This window comes from Oenanthe melanoleuca, chromosome 21, assembly GCF_029582105.1.
Source record: "Oenanthe melanoleuca isolate GR-GAL-2019-014 chromosome 21, OMel1.0, whole genome shotgun sequence".
NCBI lineage: Eukaryota > Metazoa > Chordata > Aves > Passeriformes > Muscicapidae > Oenanthe > Oenanthe melanoleuca.
In genome coordinates, this window is record NC_079354.1 from 3,795,868 (window position 1) to 3,816,809 (window position 20,942).

General features: G+C 53.3%; 1 protein-coding gene across 1 annotated transcript; it reads left to right on the forward strand.

Annotated features, from left to right (window-relative positions):
• Nucleotides 1-30: 30 nt before the first annotated feature.
• On the forward strand, nt 31-19,679 carry NPHP4 (nephrocystin 4). Its single transcript, XM_056508404.1, has 29 exons — nt 31-362; nt 582-796; nt 1,630-1,761; nt 3,499-3,671; nt 3,971-4,035; nt 4,300-4,455; nt 5,195-5,331; nt 6,031-6,197; nt 6,280-6,406; nt 7,784-7,954; nt 8,077-8,206; nt 10,408-10,454; nt 11,137-11,327; nt 11,431-11,622; nt 12,201-12,385; nt 12,632-12,792; nt 13,170-13,350; nt 14,183-14,299; nt 14,481-14,560; nt 14,712-14,929; nt 15,021-15,210; nt 15,363-15,446; nt 15,542-15,698; nt 15,965-16,050; nt 16,924-17,009; nt 17,092-17,263; nt 17,827-18,006; nt 18,804-18,947; nt 19,112-19,679. Exons 2-29 carry the CDS (start codon nt 659-661, stop codon nt 19,250-19,252), a joined length of 4,008 nt encoding a protein of 1,335 aa, XP_056364379.1. The 5' UTR covers nt 31-362; nt 582-658; the 3' UTR covers nt 19,253-19,679.
• Nucleotides 19,680-20,942: the final 1,263 nt, after the last annotated feature.

Sequence of the window (20,942 nt, forward strand, 5' to 3'; positions counted from 1 at the left end):
TGCAAATGACGAGAGCGCCGCGCCGTCCCCATTGGCGGCAGCGCCGGCCGGGTCCGGCGCGAGGGCCCGCCCCGCGCGGTGCGGCACCATCGCCCTAGTAACCCGATGCTGAGCCGGGCGCGACCACTGGCGCTGGAGGGGGCGGCCTCCGCTGCCGCCTCCGCTTCCGTCGTGCTGCCGCATCCCGCGCGGGGCGCGATCTCTCTGGGATTGTCTCGACGCAGACTGTCACCGCTTTGAGCCGGCGATGGGGCGCAGGAGGTGGGCAGCTGGGCGGCGAGCGGCGGCAGCGCGTTCATCGGTCCCCCCCCCTCGGGCCGGCGCGCGGTTGGTTGGGCCCGTGAAGATGGCGTCGGGGCGCGGTGAGTGAGCGGGGGGGTGCGGGCGCTGAGGGACGGGGCCGGTTCCAGTCCCGCTCCCACGCACCGGGATCCTGTGGGTGCGTGGGCGGGCGGCCACGGGCCGGCCCTGTCCTGGCTGTACCCGCGCGCATCCCCAGGCGGATGCGTGCCGGCCACGTGTGTTTGTTGCGCGGGGCTGTGCGCGCTGACTGCGCGCTCCGTGTGGTTGTGTTCCCGCAGGGTGCGTGTCCCCTGGTGTTCCAGCCCCGCGCCCGCCGTAGCTGGCTCCGGGAGGCAGCGGCGAGCTCCGGGAGGCGATGGGCGAGTGGGAGCGGGTGTTCCGGCAGCACCTGCCGCTGCCGCCGCACCCGCAGCGGCACCGGGCCCGGCTCCCGCCCCGCTCCACCGCCTTCCGCTGCGTCCTCAAGTACCTGCACGGCGCTGCCCTCTCCCAGGTAGGGGCCATCGGTCCCGCCGGGGGACCCCGGCAATGCCTTACTGCGCCCGTTGTTTATGCCGAGTCTCACTATTCATACAATCATGAAATAGTTTGGGGCTGGAAGGGACCTTCCAGATCATCTCCTTCCACCGTCCTGCCATGGGCGGGGCTACCTTCCACTAGACCAGGTTGCCCTTTCCAACCTGCTGGCTTTGAACACTTCCAAGGATGGAGCAGCTGCAGCTGCTCTGGATGACCTGTACCAGTGCCTCACCACCCTAACAAGAAAGAATTTCTCCCTAAGATCAAACTTAAATTGCTCCTCTTTCAATTTAGTCGTCCCCCCCCAAATTCTGTCTCTTTCTGTGGATGTTCTCAGTCTTTTTTATGAGCCCTTTTCAGCATTCCTGTCCATGTGTGTGGGCCTGAGCTCCCAACGGTGGCTTTTAAAACAAGGTGGTTTTGGGGGAACTAACTGGAATCACAAAGTTGTTTTAGTCCCATGCCTTATTACTTTTAAATCTGAGTTAGGATTTAATTAATTTCTCACTTAGTTTTTTGTTAGTTTAGGTAAGTGTACTTAAATTAAATTTTCTGGATAGCATTTTTAACATCAGTTACCGCTTTATTCTGTGCTTAGATTTTCTCCCTTTTCCTTTGCTCCATCAACCCCTGGCTTGGAGGCAGGTTCTGTAGCAATGCATGAAGCTGTCTGTGGCCATGTGCTTTATTTGGGCATCCCTTAGAAAACGGGAATTATCTCTCTTACCAAAGTGTGTTCTGAGCTTTGTGGATGCAGAGCTGGCCTGTCCCTGATCATCCCCAAAGCTGGTGCGTTGTGCCTTGCAGGGAACCAAGTACCAGCTGCGCCTCTCCCTCTTCGATGCCACCTACCACCACTTCTTTGGGAAGACGTGGAGGAGCAGCTGGCGAGCTGCCAGTGCTGTCCCACCACGCTCAGCCAGGGTGACCTTCAATGAGGTGGGTGCTGCCAAGGGTCTGGGGAAACACAGAATCAAACCCTTTTCCATCCCAGCACTTCCTGACCTTTTTGCCCAGGGTGCATCCCAGACACTGCCCATTTATTAAGCTTTGTGTGTGGTTTATTGGGGAAACTGGGGTGCTGGGTTTCCTCCAAGGCTGGTGCCACTGTGGGAGCAGCGATGTGCCAGTGTGTGTCCCTGCTGTGTTCAGAGCTGGCGACAGAGAGCAGTGTTTCCCCACAACTGGGAAGGAAGGGAAGGAGCAGCTGCCCACCCTCCTGCACAGAGCTTCTCTCTCCTTATCTGGGAGCTAAACTCTCCCAAAGTCACACTTCTATCTGCTGCTGATACCAGCAAATGTCCCTAAATCCTGCTGCCCTGTAGCATGACCCGTGTTTTCCAATTCATAGCTCCTGTTTCCAGGAGCTCCTCAGTGCTGTAGGTGAAGTGCAGCACAGCTCAGCCCCGTGCTCTTCCTTCCTTTACATTGACAGTGACATTGAGGGGTGTTGACATGTGTATTTCTCTCCCAAGTGTTTCAGTACTGTCCCACCCTGGCTTGTTTTGAAGAGGGATTGATTAAAACTAGGGCAGAGAATGCTGCAGAGAGAGCTGAATGCTGGGAGGAGCTGCATTCCCAGCATCTGCAGGCTTCCTGGGTGTTTGCCATGCAGCTGGGAGCAGTTGGCAGGAATTTTGGGGTGTTGGGGGACTATGTTGCAGCCTCTGTGGTGGCTGAACTGCATGGCCCATCCCTGCAGGGCTCGGGGTCTGACAGAGGAGGGGTGATCCGCATGTGGGGTAGGATCTTCCAACTGTGGGAAAGTCAGCAGCTCGTTGTTAGGAGCAGTTCAGGTAGAGCTGGAATTGGTTTGTGACGGGTGAGGGAAGAAGGAAGGTCACTGTTCCTCTGCCTGCATGTGCTGCATGCATGCTTGCCAGGCTCACCAGAGCAAGAAGGTGTGAGGACAGGGATCATTGTCTGCTTGTGTGGTGGGTTTTGTCCTCAGGGTCTAGAGGAGAGGAGTGCCATGACAAATCACTGTGTGCATTCAGGAGGGGCCCTTGAGCTCAGTGGCACGGGTGATCCCCTGTCAGGGCTCCCTGTGCCTTTGCAGGATGAGCCTTGTTCTGCAGGCTCATTAATCCAGCACCTTGCAATAAAGGCTAATAGAATAACGATTTATGTCCCAGGGTTGATGTGGAAATGTCTCTGTTATTCCTTCCTGTCAGCACATATTGCCATCAACATTTTCCCTGAAACAATGTGGTAATGAGTTTTTAACAGAAAAATTAACCTAGCTTTAAATTCTGTCCTGTGGAAATGACCTGTATCCTGTTCCCTCCTGCCCTTAGGTCCAGGTGATTTCCATGTCCCTCCCCAGGAAGGTTTCTGGCTCCTTTTTCCTGCTCTAATGCTGTAGCTCTGGGATGCATTGAAACCCCACTCATTTGGGGTCTGCAGCCTGTGAGTTACTCTGGAAAACAGGTGTTGGCAACAAAAAAAAAAAGTTAAAAAAAAGATGATGCTTGAGAATTAAGGGCTGAGATTTTTGTAGCAGTAATTTGCCATTAAATTTTGTAGCCAGAAGTAATTTGCCATTGCCTTCTGTCTGGAAGTTTTAATGGATGTTCTCGTTGTGCCACTGAGTGTCCCAGCACAACAGGCATTGTTCTGCCTGCAGCTGCCACTGCCAGCTCTGAAATAACCCATCTCTCTCCTTTCCTGTCCCAGGTTGTTTATTTCCACACCTCCTTGAACCACCCTGGCATTGGTGCTGTCGTTGAAGTGGTAATGACAGCTGGGAAAGGGGGTGGGGGCTCTCAGCATCTTTCCTGTGGCTTTGGAACCATTCCCCTCTTTCAAGGCGGATCAGAGGTGACAAACCCGGCCACTGAGGACAGAGCGTAGGTTCCTCTGCTGCTGTGTGACAGTCACACTAGGAATTGAGGTGGCAACATGCATGGCTGCTTTGGGGGGTGGAGGGTAGGGTGGTCCTGGGGCTGCAAAAACATAGCCAGCATTTAGAATTCACTCTGGGGAAGCAGTGATGGGTTTGGAAGGGATGCCTGTCCCTTCCCTAAAGGACAGGGTTTTTCCCACATGGGTTGAGTGGGTTTTGCTGATGAGCAGGGGCTTTGTGGAAGATGGAGATGTGCTTCAGCGTGAATTTTCTGACTGCTGCACATGTGCTCTTTGCTTTCAGGCTGAAGCTGTACCATGGGACACCACGTGCCCTACTGCACCCACGCTTCCAGGACCCTGTGGAAAGTAAGCAGCAGCCAGGCATGGTCCCCTCTTGGTAGCTTCTCTTACCCAAATGTGTGTTATATGTGTCTTGATGTGAGACATGGTCTGTGCCCTGGTACTGCTCAGTGGATATGCCTTACTGCCAGCTGGGAATGGCCTGGCTGGGCAAACACAGGTTTTTCTTTGCACCTAACAGATGTATTCACAGATAATGATTCATTGAACATTGGGGCTGTGAAGCTGTCTCCCCAGTGTTGGTCATTCGGGATGTTTTATTTTCTTCAGAGAACAAATACATGACAGTGATGGAGAAGAGCCACCTGCAGTATGCCCTGAAATCCCATCAGCCCCTGGAGGCAATATTTCACCTCCTTCCTGAAAACCTGCTGATATCTGGGCTGCAGACTATTCCTGGTTTGCTGCCAGCACGTGGAGATGCAGGTAAGGTCTCTTTCCTTTTCTCTCTGCCTGTGCTGCTCCTGCTTTAAGGCAGTGTGTCCCTGGGAGGCTGTGGGCATGGCAGGCAGGGCACTGGGATGGGATTTTGTGAGGACAGTAGTTTCTCTGCAATGTCTTCTCTTGTCAATAGCATCTCCCCTGTGTGGAGCCACAGTCCTCATGCTCAGAGCTCAGTCTGGAATCTGTCAAAATGGCTCAGTCAGTTTCCTGTCCGTTAATTGCTTTGCTCCTGGGAAGCTACTAAGGATAAGTGATGGTTGGATTAATTACAGTCATTCAGCGGAATCTTAGAAACAGCTTTTGCAGCTTGTTTAAACTCAGAGGCTGGTTCAGCATCTCTGGGGCCTGGCAGGTTTGGGGAGATGAGCTTTTGCCCGCTCAGCTTTTGTTAATCTCTTCCTATGGCACATTGCCCTTTGAGCTTTTGCAATTAAAATATGTGTGGTGAAGATTCAGAGGGTAAAAAATTCCTCAGAGTTGTGCAGCTGAGTTATTCTTCAGCTTCCTGCCTGGAAAACCTACTGCTGATGGCTTTGGGGTAGTAGCTGTTGGTACTGAAGCTGAGCAGGGTCTTGAAAGCAGCTGAGTCCCTGCAGGTGTTCAGGCCCATGCTCAGAAGCTGAGTGGGCAGTGCCACTGCTGTCACTGCAGAGCACCACAGCACAGCAGTGGTGGCTTTCTGTTTGCTTGGGAAACCTGTGGGCACCACCTTGTCTTTCAGATGACTGCTTGCAGAAGCCCCGGCTGATGAAGACAGTCACCTGCTATCTGGAGCGGCTTTTCATCCAGTTGTACCCTTCCCTAGAGGAGTTTGAGGAGGAGCTGTTGGATTTACTGAACAGTGATCGCTTACTTCAGGTAAATAGAGTGCTGTGAGCGTGGTGAAACCCTAGCACAGGTTGCCCAGAGAAACTGGCTGCCCCATCCCTGTAAGTGTCCTAGGCCAGGTTAGACAGGGCTTGGAGCAACCTGCTCTAGTAGAAGGTGTCCCATGGTAGAGAGTGGAACAAGATAATCCTTAAGGTCTCTTCCAACCCCAACCATTCTGTGATTCCATGATTCTAGGTACTGCCAATGTGGTTGAGGCAAGGGAAGGCACAGTTTAGAGCAGTAATTCTAGTGTCTGGAATTATGGGTGGGGTGAAGAGTGTCAGGTAAGTGATGTTCATGCATTTGTTTCTCTTGGAGTCTCCAATTTTTTTTCTTGCTGTGGAAGTGTTTAGCTTGTTTCCCTATTGGATTAGTACATGTGTCCTCTGTGTGGGCTTTTTTTTGAACATCCAGACACTCATAAGCAGAATTTGGGTTTGCTTTGCTGTGGGAAATGCAGAGATGAGATGCAGTGAGTGTCGAGTCCATCTCTTTGGAGTGGCCACTGGCCAGGTCCTTTCTTTCCAGATTTACTCCAATTCTCCCATAAAGACAAAATATATTAATATCTATCATCTCCTGGGGAAATAGATCCTGGTTCCCAAGTTTCTGAAGGGTTGCCTGAATTCCTCTGGCTGTGGTCAGCACAGGGAGTGCTGCCTAAGTTGGAAAACATTCCTGTCCCAGGCTAACACTGCACCAGATGGTGAAGAGGTGGTGGTTCGGGAGCGGCGGCTGCACGTTGGTGTCCACAATGGCCTGCGCTTCGTCCGGGCACCACAGGTCGCCGTGCTGGTGCCAGAAGTGGAATTGTCACCAGGTGGCTGCAAGAGGGTGTCCAGCTCTGGAGCCAGGTAAGGGGGAGCCCGTCTGCTGCCAGTGATGCTTCTCTCCTGCCTCGAATGCCTCCCATAACCATTTCTCCATCCTGCACAGGGATGCAGGTCAAGCCCTAGTGCTGAGGAGCCGCATCCAGCTGAGTGAAATGGTTCCTCATCCGGCTTTTGGGGTCTGCTTCCAGCTGGAATATGTCTTCTGCAGCATGCTGAGAGCTGGTGGGAAGGTAGGGCTGAGAGTCTCTGCCTGTGAAAGAGCAGGGATCCATTCTGGAGGAGTGAGCCCTGCTGAGAAACTCCTTCCTCTGCCCGTTTCACCATCCTGCTCTCCAAATCGCAGTAGCTCCTTGTAGTGTGGCTGTGCTGTGTAATGCAGGGCCCTGCAAAGTCTGCAGGTGCCTTCCACAGCACTGCACAAAACCTGCATGGCTTGGTGAATTATTTTAATTACATGTAGTTCCATTTCTCCACTGTTTATATGTAGATGGAGGAATGTAGCCTGCAGCATTCCCATAGTGTTCTGGCAAGCTAATTTGGAAAATTTCAGCTTTTTTTGTAATATCAAAAAGGCTTTTCTTTAGAATTTGGCATTTATGCTGAAGCAAGGTTCACCTGTTCTTTTTTTCTTTTGTTTTTGCCATGAATGCTGAGGTTTTTCTGGATGCTTCAGCCTGATGTTCTCAAACTGTAAAGGCAGGAGAGGTCTCTGAGGGTGGTCTCTGCAGTCAATATACTCTCACCTAATTACTGATCAATTACTCACATCTTAGTTTAGCCTTTCTGCAGGTTAAACCCAGCTCAATGAGTACTGTGTGTCTGCTCCAGTGACCTTGTGCTGTTGGAGCCATCAGCTCCTGGCTGGCTGAATTCATGGCCAAGCGTTTGTTAGGAGGCTTTAATCGTCCCACTAAGATTTTCTTTGAAAATGTAGCAAGTGCCTCTTGTTAAGCTGTCCAGAGCCAAAGTGGGGGAAATAGGATGTATGTGCCAGACCAGAGGGATTTGTATGGGGAAGGGAGACACTGAGTTGTGCTGTTGGAAGTTGTTGGGTCCAGCTCCATTGGAAAGCTGAACCCAAGGTTCCACAGAGATTTGGGGTTCTGGAGGCAGATCCGTTTGGCTCTGTGGGGAGTGCTGTCTGGGGCAGCAGTGCAGCCAGTCCCTGTGGTGCAGTCCTGGGGCAGAGTGGTTAATCCCAAAGCTGCTTGCAAAGCTGATCACCTTGTCCTTGTCCTCAGTGCCATAATTAGCTGTGAGGGGGATGGTGGGTGCTGGCAGATCCCTCTCTTGTTTCTGTGCCTCTCCTTCGGTTTGCGGGAGGCTGTGGATGTGCTGGGTAAGTGAAAACCTTTCCCCTCTGCCAGGGATGGGGGTCCAACGCATATCCCTTTGTGTAGCTGCTTGAGGGAGGGGTTGCAGCATAGGGTCCTGGAAAGTAAAATGACTCGAGAACGGGATGAAGAGCAGTGGCTTCTGTGATGCCAGAACCGGGTGTGAGGAGGTGTGATGGGCTATGAGAGCCAGTGCCTGTGTGGCAGCAGCCATTCCCAGGTCCTGGCAGTGAGGTGGGGCTGCCTGGTGCTCACTGTGCTCTCGCACCCCAGGCTGTGTCGGGCAGTGCCCGCAGCGAGGCCGACATGCGCTCGGTGCGCTGGGCTGTTTGGAGCCCTGTCCCCAGCACCGGTGACATGGACGTGGTCCTGCCCCTGCGTGGTGGCGCTCGCCGTGGCCCCTGCCAAGCCTTGGTGTACCGGACCCCACCCAGCTCCCGGCAGGTAAGGGTGTGCTGGCCCTGGCAGCTTTGCCTCTGGCATCAGGGTGAGGGAGCCGCTGTCGGAGGCACGGGGAAGGCTGCGTGTAACGCACTGTCTGAAAACGTTTTTGTTGCCAACTTCAGGGGAAGCACGTGGAGTCTGGGACTGTCCAATTCCATGTTTCCACTGATTCGGAAGAACATCTTGTAACTGCTGCGGAGATCCTATGTAAAGACAGGGACGAGTTGAAGCAGCCTCCTACGCCATCGCTGAGTGAGTGTTTTCCAGATCGCTGACATTTAAAATATAGAGTGTGGCACTGGTGTCTGCTCAGGAGAGAAAACAAGACTTCAGTGAGTTTCAGCGAGCTAGTTATGAATTACTGGAGTGAAGCAAGTTTTTGTCAAGTTGAATTCAGCTCTTACTTTTTAACTTGCAAAATTCCCATGTGATAGTATTGCTGAGCCATGTGCAAAATCCTCAGGGGTTGCCAGCACTGCCCCAGCCTCCTTCCATTCCAGGTCACCAGGTGCAGTGGCAACACCAGCAGCACATTCTCATTGCAGGTAGTGCTGCTCCTCTCTCTGGACTGAGAGTCTCTCCAGACATGGGGACAAGAGAGATGTTAGTCATAGGCTGGAGAAAAGTAATCTGTTTGTGCCGCCACTGAGGGAGTGTGACAGCAGCCTGGGCTGGGTTGATGTGTGCAGGATGTGCAGGTGCCTGGCTGGGGAAGAGCAGGTGCAGAGGTGCATCTGTCTGTAGTTTGGGGGGCCATGTGGTTGGGGTTCTAGCACCCCTCTGCTCTATTAGAGGTGGAAGGAAAAATGCTGTGGGCTTGGGTTTGGGCATGAGGTTGTGTCCATGCACTGTGCTCCTAAAAATCCTCTTTGGCTTATTTCTCTCTGATCCCCCTTTTCTGATTGGTGGGAAGCAAATTCCCCTTTCTTTGTGGTGCTGCTCCTGCTGGAGTCCCAGCTGTCTCAGGGTGATTCTTTGGACACCAGGCAATGTTTCAGTGTGTGTCATATCTCCCCAGCTCTCTGGTGAGCCACTCAGTGCTACCCTCCAGGCCAGGCAATGCCCATTATGGTGGGTTGCTGCTCCATGCCAGCTCCAGTGCAGTGGTACCTTCCACAAGATGGCAGTGGCACCATGGCTTTGCTGTGACAAATCCTGTGTTTCTGCTGGTGAGGAGGCAGGATTGCTGCTAGGAGGGGCTTTGGAGGGGAAAGCCTTAGGTGGAGGTGAAGGGATGTGGTAATGTCAAGTTATGTGGGGTTAATCTCCCTGCAGCACAGGCTGCATCATGACTGGTACCTTCCTGGTGTTGCTTGAAAAGTTTTTCCTGGTGCCTTTCAGCTGTAGGTGGCTGGGATGCTGGGATGTGATGTGGTGAGGGGAGAGAGAAGCAAGTACTGACACTGAACTTCCAACCTGGTGGTGGTCTGGAGTGCTCTGGCTTGCAGGAGTGTGCTGGGCTGTGGGCTGTGTCCCTGATGAGGGGAGATCCCCATCAGGGTGATTTTCAGGGACAAATTCCCTGGCATTTCCCAGCTCCAGGGGGCTTGTGGAGGGAGAGCTTCCAAGTGCAGTGGTAGTCCTGTGGAGCTGTGCCCCTCCAGCTTGTGTTCCAAGGTGCTGAAGAGACTATTGGGTTAACTTTTTTTGTAGAGTTCTGTTGAGAGACATGCTGCTGCCTGGCCCAGGGGAGGCTGAGAGCTTCTTCTGTCAGCTCAGATGCTGGTGTTGCTGCTATATCTGTCCATCCTCTTCTTAATGCCAGCCAAAGCCATCCTAACTGGAAAGAAACAGTATTTTAGGCATTAGGGAAACAGGGTAGTTTCCTTTATACAGCAGCCAGCAAGGAATAGCTAGGATATATGTGGTGGGGGAAAACAAATTAAGGTCTCAGCATCACGTGGATGCAGAGATGAAACATCTGTGCCCCTGCTCTGCTGCGAAGGACCCGCGGCTCCGCGAGCTCAGCTGTGCCAGCATGAGAGAGCAGCCGAATATAAACACAATAAAGCTCCCACCGTCTCGGGGCACAAATGCTCGAGCAGTTGAAGGGAGTGACAAAAAATAACAGAGAAGTGATGAAAACCTTAAGTATCCTAAAACTTTCACGTCTCATTAAGCATCCCACTTAGGCAGCACTGCGTGGCTGTGGGGCACCACGGTGCTGTCAGGGGATGGGGGAGCTGCTGTTTGTGGCAGAGTTAGCCTGATTCACAGCAAAATAACGGATGGATCTGGAGATGTGCTGTGTTAACCCCCAAGCAGCAGTCTTATTGGGAAATAAGAGAAGTGTTTGGGTGATGATAAGCTGGTTCACTGCGCTGCCTTTGCCTCTAAAATTGGAAAGGGCTGGTGGGAGGATAGGGCAGGTTTGGTGGCAGTGGGTGCAGCTGCAGTTATGGGGCCTGAGGGTGATGGCTGCTCTACAGCATCTCTTCTGTCCCTCTCCACAGGAGTGCCAACCCCACGGCGAGTGCCAGTCTCCCCACGGGGACCAGGGGTAAGTGTCACATGCACCAGTGGATGTGGGTGGTGGGCAGCAGCATTCCCCAGGGCATGGCCCACGTGTAGGATGTGCTTCTGGACCCATCCCCTGCCTGTTTTCCTGTCTACTGCAGCCAAGAGGCACCAAGTGTCCTCAACTCCACCTCCTCCAGGCAACAAACCAGCTCCTGCCTGTGATGTGCTGGGAGAGGTTCCCTGTGCTCTTTTCACACCCCAGGAGTGAGGGCAGCTCTGGTTTTTGACAGCCCAGATTTGCTGGGTGCTGTTGTCCCCGGTATGTGCTGACAGTGACACACGGTTTGTTCATGCAGAGCTCCCAGGATTTAAGGAGATCTGTGAATACTGAGAGCCCTCTTTATGCTGTTTTATGTCTTGATGCAGGAATCAATGCACGCAAATATTTTTGATGAAATGAAATGCCTCATAAGGCTGCATTAAGCAGTTTGATCTTCCTGCTGCATGTGCTCATCCCTCCTCTTGCCAGGGAGCGAGCAGCAGGGAAATAGCAGCAGAGGTGCAAACCCTTGCGTGGCCAAGTTGTGCACTTCTTGGTGGAATGACAGCACTGGGGAACATGGTGGCCAAGCTCCTTTAGCACAGAGGAACTGCTGGCTCAGCTTGCCACAAGGATTACCTCAGGGGGCTGCGGGTGCTCACGCTTGCCTCTCTCTCACCAGCTGTCGGTGTCCCAGCTCGTGGCCTTGCCGCGGGGCACAGGCCAGACCCTGCAGCAGGATGGGGGCATCACCCACCTGGAGGCCAACCTGGGCTTGCCAGATGCAGAGCCTTGTGCCAACGACCAGCTGCAGGCGCTGCCCTTCACCCCTCTGCAGCTGCCCATGGCTGCTGTGGGGCTGCAGGCATGCAGGTGATGCTCAGCTGCCCCTCCCTAGGCTCCTGTGACCCCATCACCTCCCCTTCCAGGGTCCCCATGGCCTCTTTTGTGGAGCTCACCCCTATTTCTCTGTCAGTTCCCATGTGTCCCTCTCTCGTGCTGCCCTGGCACGCCTGCACGCTGCTGGCTTTCCAGACATCCTGGACCGCAACCAGGAGCCAGTGGAAATCTCGGAGCCGGTGGAGCTGGGCGGTTTCAACCTGCGGCTGGAGGAAGCTGACCCTCTGCAAGGCAATGAAATAGTTCTGCAGTTCCTGGCTTTTGGCAGGTGGGATGGCAGCTCGTGGTCTTGTATGGGCAGATCCCAAAGGTCTCCTGGACAGAGTCCTTTCCAAATTCCTCCAAGCTTCTTTGCTGCTTGGGCAGGAGATGTCCTTGCAGAGGTGCCACTTCTTTTAGCACCTGCTTTTGTCCTTTCCGAGCACTTTTAAGTCATAATCCAGTTATTTTAAATTGGATCCATGAGCCACAATGCGATGTCAGAGCTCATTAATGCAGGGCTTCTCCAGAAATGCAAATGGAGTTGCGAAAGTTGGCACCCAAGGGGTGGCTTTGGCTGGATAATGCCCTGCTTCTGTTTTTTTCCATGGCTGGCAGTGTGCTGTGGGAAGGTAACATGCTGCCTTTGCTGGGCGCCTCCATCACAGCATATGGCAGGAGACAGCTGGAATTATGAAGCTTTTTGGAAAGTTAAGGCAAACCGTATGGCCGCTGTCTTCAGAAGAGTCCAAATACTTGTGGTGCTGCCAATCTTCTGCCTCTTGGCATGTGCCAAATGCACGAGGAGCTCGTGACAGAGTGGCAGTGCTGTGCCACAAGTAACCCAAACCTCTCTCTCTCCACAAGGGATGCCCAGGGCACTGTGGAGGGGCTGTGGCCGAGGACTGTCTTCCTCACCTTCCAGTTCTACCGTTTCCCACCAGTCACCACACCCCGGCTGCAGCTGGTCAGCACAGACTGGGGTCTGGCAGCTGGGCTGGCTGTGCCGGCGCAGCTCCTTGTCCGTGTCAACGAGGATGGGACCCTAAACAGTAAGCTCTGGTTTTAGCATCCCTGTGTGGCTGCTTCTCTTCTGTTGGGTGGATGAGGGCTTGCCTCTGGCCCAAGGGATGGGCTGGTGTCTGTTAATAGCGAACCCCTGCTGTTTTGCACGTCATGAAAAACATTCAAAACATCCAAAGTTTGAAGTAGAGCACAGAGTGTCATTTGCATGTGGTACACATTGAGGTTTCCCACCAGTCCAAGTGCCATGTCTGTGACAGTGTGGTGTCTTGCAGGACAACCGGGCTTGCAGCTGAAGTACATGGTGGATCCAGCTTTCCTGCGGCCCAGGGAGCAGCGCTGGTTCCTGCGCTACCTGGCAGAGCACAGCCTCCAGATTGACGTCTGGGATGGAGACTCCCTTCTCCATGTTGGGTCTGCTGCCATTAAACTGGAGGTATTGGTTAGATTGAATGTCTTTTCCCGTGGTTGTGGAGTGCTAGGGAAGAGCCCAGCTCTCCCTTTGGTCCTGTGTTGAGGTGCTGTTGCATTGTCCTTGTGTCTTCAGTAATGGAGATGCTGTGAGCCCCTCTGTGTAACTGAGTCTGATGTCAGCTTGACAAATCCCTAATCACAGGATTTGTTATCTTTTCCTCCAAAGTGATGACAAAGCATTAACTTTCTTCGCCCTTCCCTGGAACTCTGGGAGTATTCTAGCACTAAGGCCTGCAGAGCCAGGACATCCAGTGCCACGCATACTCAGACCCCTTAGTCCCTGCAGACCAGACTCCCCAGTAACTCACTGCACCTTGTCTGTCCTTGCCATGTCCCTAGCCCCTGCTGCGCCAGGGCCAGACGGCTGTCAGGACCTACCACGAGCTGGAGGTGGCCACGACCGAGTACGAGCCGGACGGGCCGGTGCTGGGCCGGGAGGCGCTGCGGCACGGCGCCCTGCGGCCCCTCGGTGTCCGTGTGGCTCTGAGGGGCCGCCTCCACCTCTGCCTGGCCAACGTTGGTAAGAACCCACTGCTCATGTGGCCTCAGCAGCATGTGCAGGGCTGTACCTGAGTGAGACCCAGGCTTGTGGGTACATCATCCTTCCCAGAACCTGCTGGCTGCTTTTTATTTTATGTATTTAATTCTGTGTCCTATAAATGTGCAGTGACTCCAGGTTTTAAAATCTTATCTTCAGAGGAGAGATTAACTCCATATAAGATATCTTAAATTGTCATTTCCATACTTTGCCTGCAAAGGGCCGATAAGCTCCTGGGAAGGAGAATCTAAGATCCACAACCCAGGGAGTGGTTTAACTCACACAGTGACACAAAGAAGAGAAAAGGAGGGAAGAGCTAGAGCCACTGTGCCAGGACATCAGCTGCCTTTGATTGGTGTTTTCCCATCCTCTTTCTTAAATTTCAAAATACTGTTAGAAACAGGATGGCAAAGCTTGGTACCCTTTCCTGAAGGATGGGGACAGGATGTGTAGGCTTGGCAAATACCTGATAGGTTTACAGCCTTGTGTGGCTCCACTTGGTGCAGCCTTTGTGGTACTGGTGCAGCAGCATGTGGCCATGCTGGGGTAGGCAGAACACAGAAATGAAAGCAGGAGCTGGTGAGGGGCTTAGCATGGTGTTTGCTTTCTGTGCTCCATCCCTGAGCAGGTGACTGTGTGACAGAACTGGCTCTGGGGACCATGTGGGGGTCTTAGGGCATCACTGGTTTCCAGATATTCCCTCCTGCTTGTGTAACTTGGCTGAACAGAGCTGCAGGGAGGTAAAATTTTGCAGTAGATATTATAACAATGAAAATGGATGGTTTCCAGTCACTCTTGCCTCCACTTGTGGCAGGTCACCCATGTGAGGAGACCCCAGGGCAGCTTCCATCCCACTCCCGCATTGTCACTGCACCAGACAGCGCTATCATCACCCCAGGTGGTAACTGGTGCTCCCTGAACACTTCTGGAGGTGAGTCCTGCTGGGGCTTGGTCTGTCCCCCTGTGGGTTGAGGTGGGCAAGATCTCTGCTGCTGCAGTGCCAGCTGTGGGCCAGCTGCCCCCTCTGCTGCTCCCCTTCCCAGCCCTGCAGCATTGCAGAGCTCTTGGGGGCTGCACTGTCTGGGATATGCCATGGTGGTCTGTCCCCGCAGGCAGGCGCACGGCGTGGGCGCGGAGGCTGGTGGATGTGGACAGCGAGCTGGAGGCCGCGCTGCGCAGCCGCCGGCCAGAAGTGAGCCTGGCCCCCTGCCACCCTCAGCTGAGGCCATGTCCACCCACTGGCTGCAGCACACGGCAGTGGTGTCGCTGCATGGGGGTGCTGTGTGGGGTGGGGCCAGACCCTCACAGTGTTTCTGGGCTTATGGTCCCTTCTCTCCCGGCAGGGCTGGCCAAAGCAGCATGCCTGGGACCTGCAGGTCATTGATGCCTACCGGGATCACATCAAGGGAGAGAGCATCTACCAGATGCTCAGCCAGGCCATCACAGCCACCCACACTGTCAACGCTGTGCTGGGCACAGCTGAGTTCTTTGAGTTTGCCCTGAAGAACCCATACAGCATCCAGCACACTGTGACTATCGAGGTCGACCACCCTGAGCTCAGGTAGGGGCTCCCTTGTGTGCATGGGGACATGTCACGGTGGTACCAGCTCCTTCCCAGTCCTCACCAACACCTCTGCTGCTCACTGCCCCAGTGTCATACTGGACCCAAGGGAGTGGCGTCACTTCAAGGAGCTGACCAAGAGTGTTACACCAGTGGAAGAGGATATGTTCCATCTCCGTGATGACCTCAAGCCTCAGGTCTACCTGCGCCCCAGTGAGACTGTCCACATCCCCTTCAAATACCAGACCTTCTCTGCAGACCCTGCCGTGGTTGCAGCACAGGTAGGTGTGGGCCCCTATTTTGAGCTGTTGCCGGTACAAAGTGTTCCCCTTGGCTGTGGTTGCCTATGCAGAGCAGGCTGGAACAGCCATGGGGAGCAGCAGGAGCTGCAGCAATGCTGCACCCTGAGGGAACTCACTCTTTCACCCCACAGGGGCCGGCTGGGCTGGGCACTGGTGCCAATGGGAACAGTCACTCCCTTGGGAAGAGTGGGGCCAAGCAGACAAAGCTCATCCAGGTTAGGGAGCCAGATGAAACACTGCTTGAGGGGCTGCATGGGAGGAGCAGAATCACTGGAAAACCCCATCCCTCTCCTGCTGGCCCCCGGGACAGGTCTCCTTCCAGGTGAGCGGGGGGAAGCCCATTGCACTCCTGCGGGTGAAGGTGGAGCCACAGCCCCATGTGGTGGACCAGACCTTCCGCTTCTACCACCCAGAGCTGACCTTCCTGAAGAAAACCATTCGGCTGCCTCCTTGGCACACCCTCCCTGGTGAGTCTGTGGCATGCCTGACAGGGCTTGGGCTCTTCCCAGTTAGTCATCATCCATAGTTTGTGGAACCTTTCTGGTGGCTTGTCACCCTTTCATGAGCCTGGGCTCCTTGCTTGCTCTCCATCCATCTTTCTCTGTTAACTTCATCCCGAATTCCCTACACCCCTGTGGTTTGCTAGTAGTATAGTGTGAGGAGTTCTGTGTGCAGGAGAGAGACACATATAGAGGAAAAGCTGAAGATGGTTTCCTCGGTCCCTTGTCCACAGGCACGCCAGTGGGGGCGCCGGGTGGGCAGCCTGAGATGTTTGTTCGCTGCAGTGACCCTGACATCATTTGTGAAACCAAATCCTTGGTATGTTACACTTGGGCATTGCTGTTCTTCACATCCTTCCCCTGCAGATTGTTTGGGTTGGCAGAGAGCTGCTGATGTGGGTGCAACCACAGAGCATCCCCGTGTACCAGCCCGTGGTGGTGACACAGTGGCAGTGATGAAACTGGAATTGCTTTTTATTCCCAATTAAAGGAGCTGCATTGTTTTGGCGGGGGAGGCTGAGCGTTGCCCCTTATCATATCATGCAGCAGCCTGTGCTTGCTTGTTCTTTTGAGCAAGTACCAGATGATTCAGACACTGGGGAAAAGCAGCCTTTTGTTGGGCTGGGATAGACCTTTACTGCTCAGGGTATCCACAACCGTTGGGAGCATGTGGTGGGACAGTGTGTCCTTGGGGTGCACAGCAAAGCTGGTCCTTGCTGAAGTGTCCTGGGGTAGTGGGGCAGCTCCATGTCCAGCCCTGCACCATCCCACTCCCTCCCCAAGCAGGATGCTCTCCTGGGCTGGCTCCACAGCAGGAAGGGGTGGAAGGGAAAAATAAGCTTGAGCATGTCCATGTGAATGGCAACGAGGGATAGTTGCTAATTGCTGTTGTGGAAATGCGTTAGTATGGTAATTGGATTAGGGCTTGTTAGAAAACTTGCAGAAAATTTGCCAAAATTTGATTACAGATACAGACCTGGAATGCGATAGTCATTTGTATCCTCTTTTGTAATTAAAAATACTGGGAGATCTCAGCCAAGCTGTATAATAACTTAATAATGTTGTTTAACGAGGTACCGAAACATCTGCTTTTGTAAGGGAGGTGGTGGTAGTTCCCCCATTAACGGGAAGACACTCCTGGGGTCCTCATTATCTGGTCAACTGCTGGGACAATGCTCTGTTGTCTATGCAGGGGCCTGGTGAGCCACAGGACATCTTCCTCAAAGTAGCCGGAGGACCAAGCCCGCAGATCAAAAAGTTCTTTGTCGCTATTTATATGTAAGTAGCAGGACCCCAAAAAGGATGGGGAACATGAACTCCCATGGTGTGTGGCGAGCCCTGTCTGTCTGTCTATGCACAGGGACACCTGGCTAGCAGCACCTGTCCAGATCTGGCAGTTCTACCTGCACTCGCTGCAGCGCCTGGACGTCTCCTGCACGGCTGGGCAGCTCACCCGCCTCTCCCTGCTGCTGCGTGGCACTGCAGCCCCACGGAGGGTGCAAGCCTTCACCTCCCACCCCCAGGAGCTGGAGGTAACCCCCGTGCTGGGCTGGGGACTGGCTGGCCTTGGTCAGCCCAGAGAAGCCCTCTTCAGAAAGTAAAAGGCAACCCATATGGAACTGTGAACAACTGAGAGCCGTAAAGTGTTTGTGATAATTATCTTTTGATTAGAGCTGTCATGTGTAGGATCATTGGCACGAAACCCCGGAGGGCAAATTATCTGCATTAATGAGACTGTCTGAAGACTCTCAATTTCTTTAGAATTCGTTCGTCCGTAATTGGAAATGTGAATAATAAAAGGCAGAAAAACTCCGTTGCTCTCCTGTAAAGGAAAAACAAAGGCTCCCCAGGCAAAGCCTGTGTGGTGGAACCCGTGGGCTGGGAAGGCCCTGGGTGTTCCCAAGAGGCTTTTCTCCTTCCTGACATAAATTAGTCCCAGAGTATTCCTGGGGCTGGGGGGTATGGGATTCAATATTGGTGGAATAGGGGTGCAGGTTTTTAAGAGCAGTTGGGTCTAATTGATGCTCCAAGCTGGACTTTTCAGGGCTGTTATCTGCTGTTGTGGGTGGCTGTAACTCCAGGTGTTGTTCCACAGGTGGATCCAAAAGGTGCCTTCCTCCTCCCCGCCAATGTCATTCAGGACCTGTACATTGGTGTGAGGCCACGGCGGGCTGGGAGCAAGTTCATCTACCTCAATCTAGTGGATGTGGAGTCCCACCAGCTGGTGTCCTCCTGGCTGCTCTGCCTATCCTGCAGGCAGCCTCTCATCTCCAAGGTACGGCAGCTCTTGCCACTGTGAAATGTGGTGATGGCACCGGATCAGTGGTCGCAGTTCAGCCAATAACCTGGGGCTATCTTCTGCGTCTTCCTCTCTTTCCATCTGTGTTTTTTTTGGTGCTTGCCATCATAAACACACATCTAGCCCTTGGGATACTTGAATAATCTCACTGAAGCCCCTGGTAAAATGTCTTTTAGGCTGTTTTGGAGGCAGCCCCACGCTGAGGAGTGGCAGCTCGGAAGTATTCCCAGTTGTGAAATTAGAGCTGCAGCATGCTGCTTTCGATTAGCGCTGTGCTGGCAGAGGCCTTGCCTCAAAGACAGAAAATTAGATTTCCTGGCTAATGTGTTCCTTCTAAAAATGTTTTCCTGAACCCCTTGATACTGGGAAAGGTTCAGATTGGCATTTACACTGATGCTCCATTGTCCTGCCACATGCTGCTTGTGCTATGGGGTGTTAAGAGAATCAGAGTAGTTGGGGCTGGAAGGGGCTGTTCAGGGTCATCAAGTCCATCTAGTTATCTGAGCACCACAGCTTTTCCTGGCAGTGAGAAGGAGCTGGTTAGTCTCCGCTGCCCTCCCAGTCCTTTGTCCTTTGCTCTTGTAATTAATTGTTACTCCTTTTGATCAAAGCTGAGTTGTTTCTGCTGTCTGGCTGAGCAGATGTGAGGTGTGGGAGGTGAGGGCAATGTGTGGGAGGCAATTCTCTGTGGTGGATTTGGGGGAGTGCCCGTTGTTGCTGCTGCCCACCCTGCTATGTGTGCTACCTTGCCACGGCCCCTGCTTGCCCCGCAGGTCTTTGAGATCTCGCTGCCTGCGGGAGGTGGGAAAGGCTGCAACAAGCGCATCACCTACACCAACCCCTACCCCTCGCCCCGGCTCTACTTCCTGTGCACCAACCGCCCCGACCTGCTGCAGTTCAAGGAGGATTCCTTCGAGGTAACATCCTGCTGCCAGCACTCCCCCCTTGTCCGGCCCCTCATCGGCCAGACCAGGCGATGCTGGGTGAGTGCCAGCCGTGAGAGCCACCCTGGCTGGGGGATTTGGGCACATGAAGGGGCCTGGCCAGGTGCTGCTGCCTCCTCCAGCCTTGTGTCCTGCAGGTGGCAGGAGGGGAGGTGTACACCATCGGCTTGCGCTTCGCCCCGAGCCAGACTGTGGGCGAGGAGGAAATCCTGATTCACATCAATGACCACGAGGACAAGAACGAGGAGACCTTCTGCGTGAAGGTCCTGTACCAGTGAGGCCACCTGCCCGTCACTGCAAAGCTGCAGGTTCCTGTGCCAGCCCAGCAGCTTCATCAGCACCGCCTCAGCTGTGCCTGTGTCTGTCTGAGGGTGGTCATGACCCCATCCCCAGGCTGTCACCTTGCCAGGCTGGAGTCTCTGTCATTGCTGTGACTGCCAGTGCTGCTCCATCCACACAAATTGAGATGAGTGGATGTGTTTGTTACGGCACTTTGTGACTGCAGGATCTGTATCTTTGTTAAGCGTGACGATATTTTAGGCACTTTGAATCTTTTTTTAACTTGAAAAGTTTGCAGATTTGGTTCTGCGGAATATTTTTAAAGTATTTTATATTCAACGGTGAGTTTTGTACGCACTAGGGCAGTTCTATGGGATTTTTGATACTTTTTACTCATCCTTGATCCATAAAAATTGCTGTGCACAACTGTCAGAGTGTGGCAGCATTTTCTTCCTGGGGAGGTGGAAATCCTCAGCATCCTTGTCTTGTGGAGATGAATTCTGGAGATTCCCTGAGTCACCCCCATCCCCTGGAGCATCCTGGGGGTCAGGGCAGGGACTGTAAGTGGGACTGAGGGGGTAGGGCAGCCCACAGCTCTTGAAATGCTGCCTCACTCTCCATAGGCCTGAGGCTGGTGAATTAGTGGCCCCGATAAAGTCGGGTGCCGAGTTCCTTTGCCTCCCTCGCACTGATGGGAAATGACAGCTCATATTTTAGAAATGATTATACTGTCTGCAGCACAGAGAGGCCCCGAAGTTGGGTTATTAAAGTAGATTAGCTGAATAATTTTTATTACATTTTCACACAACGATATTTCTTGAGGCTTATGAATGAGCTAGTGCTGTACCTGCAGCACAGGCAGCTCAAGTAGTGAATGATGTGCCAGCATTCAGGGGATGCCAGCACAGGGATTTGAGCTGAGCTGGTGCTTGAATGGTGCTGCCTGCTTCTCTGCAGCACGTCTGTGGCCCAAAATCTACAGAACTGTCATTAAGAAAAGTTGATAAAAGTTTCCCCATAGGAAATGCAAATGCCTTGTGTCCCAGCTGCTTGGCATTATGGCCATGGATGTTGGAATTGCTTCATGGGGGCAGCTTTCTGGGTTCCCACTTGTTAATGAAGTCATCCCAGCTAATGACAATGAACTAAAGCACCTGTGCCTGGCATGCAGCTTGGTGGTTGTGCTCTTTCCCGTTTACATTCGTGTCAGGAAGGAAACTGGGTTCTAGTAATGACAGAATTAATTTGCCCTAAAATCTTGGTTTGTGTCTCATCACCGAGGTGTACAGGGAGGGGAAGGGTTGAAAAGCCCTTTCCGTAGGTTCAGTAATTCTTGGGGGCATTATCCCTCTTGGAGCATTTGCAGATGAGACCTTTTGGGGACTGGAGCGTCACTGCATTGCTGAAATGGCAACAGAGGAATAAGGACAGCATGGAGACCTGGCCCCAACACTCAGGCTAGGGAGGGTCAACTGAAAAAATGGCAACTAGTAATGAGAAAATAAGGTAAGAAAAAGAAAAGCCAACGTAGGAGTTGGGGGCAAAGCTCCTGCAGCAGCTGAAGGCCCTTGGGAAACTGGCTGTCAGGATGCCCAAGCCTCAGTAGGGTTTGCCGCCAGCCCAAACTTTTAAACCCAGCTTGTTTTCCCCATTATGAGGAGGAAATTGTGACTGCCTGAGAACCCTCTA

Excerpts from the sequence above, each read along its gene's own strand:
- NPHP4 (XM_056508404.1), top strand. The coding sequence starts at position 659 with ATGGGCGAGTGGGAGCGGGTGTTCCGGCAGCACCTGCCGCTGCCGCCG. Across the intron at positions 1,762-3,498 it reads CCAGGGTGACCTTCAATGAG|GTTGTTTATTTCCACACCTC; the intron begins GTGGGTGCTGCC and ends TTCCTGTCCCAG. Across the intron at positions 5,332-6,030 it reads ACAGTGATCGCTTACTTCAG|GCTAACACTGCACCAGATGG; the intron begins GTAAATAGAGTG and ends TTCCTGTCCCAG.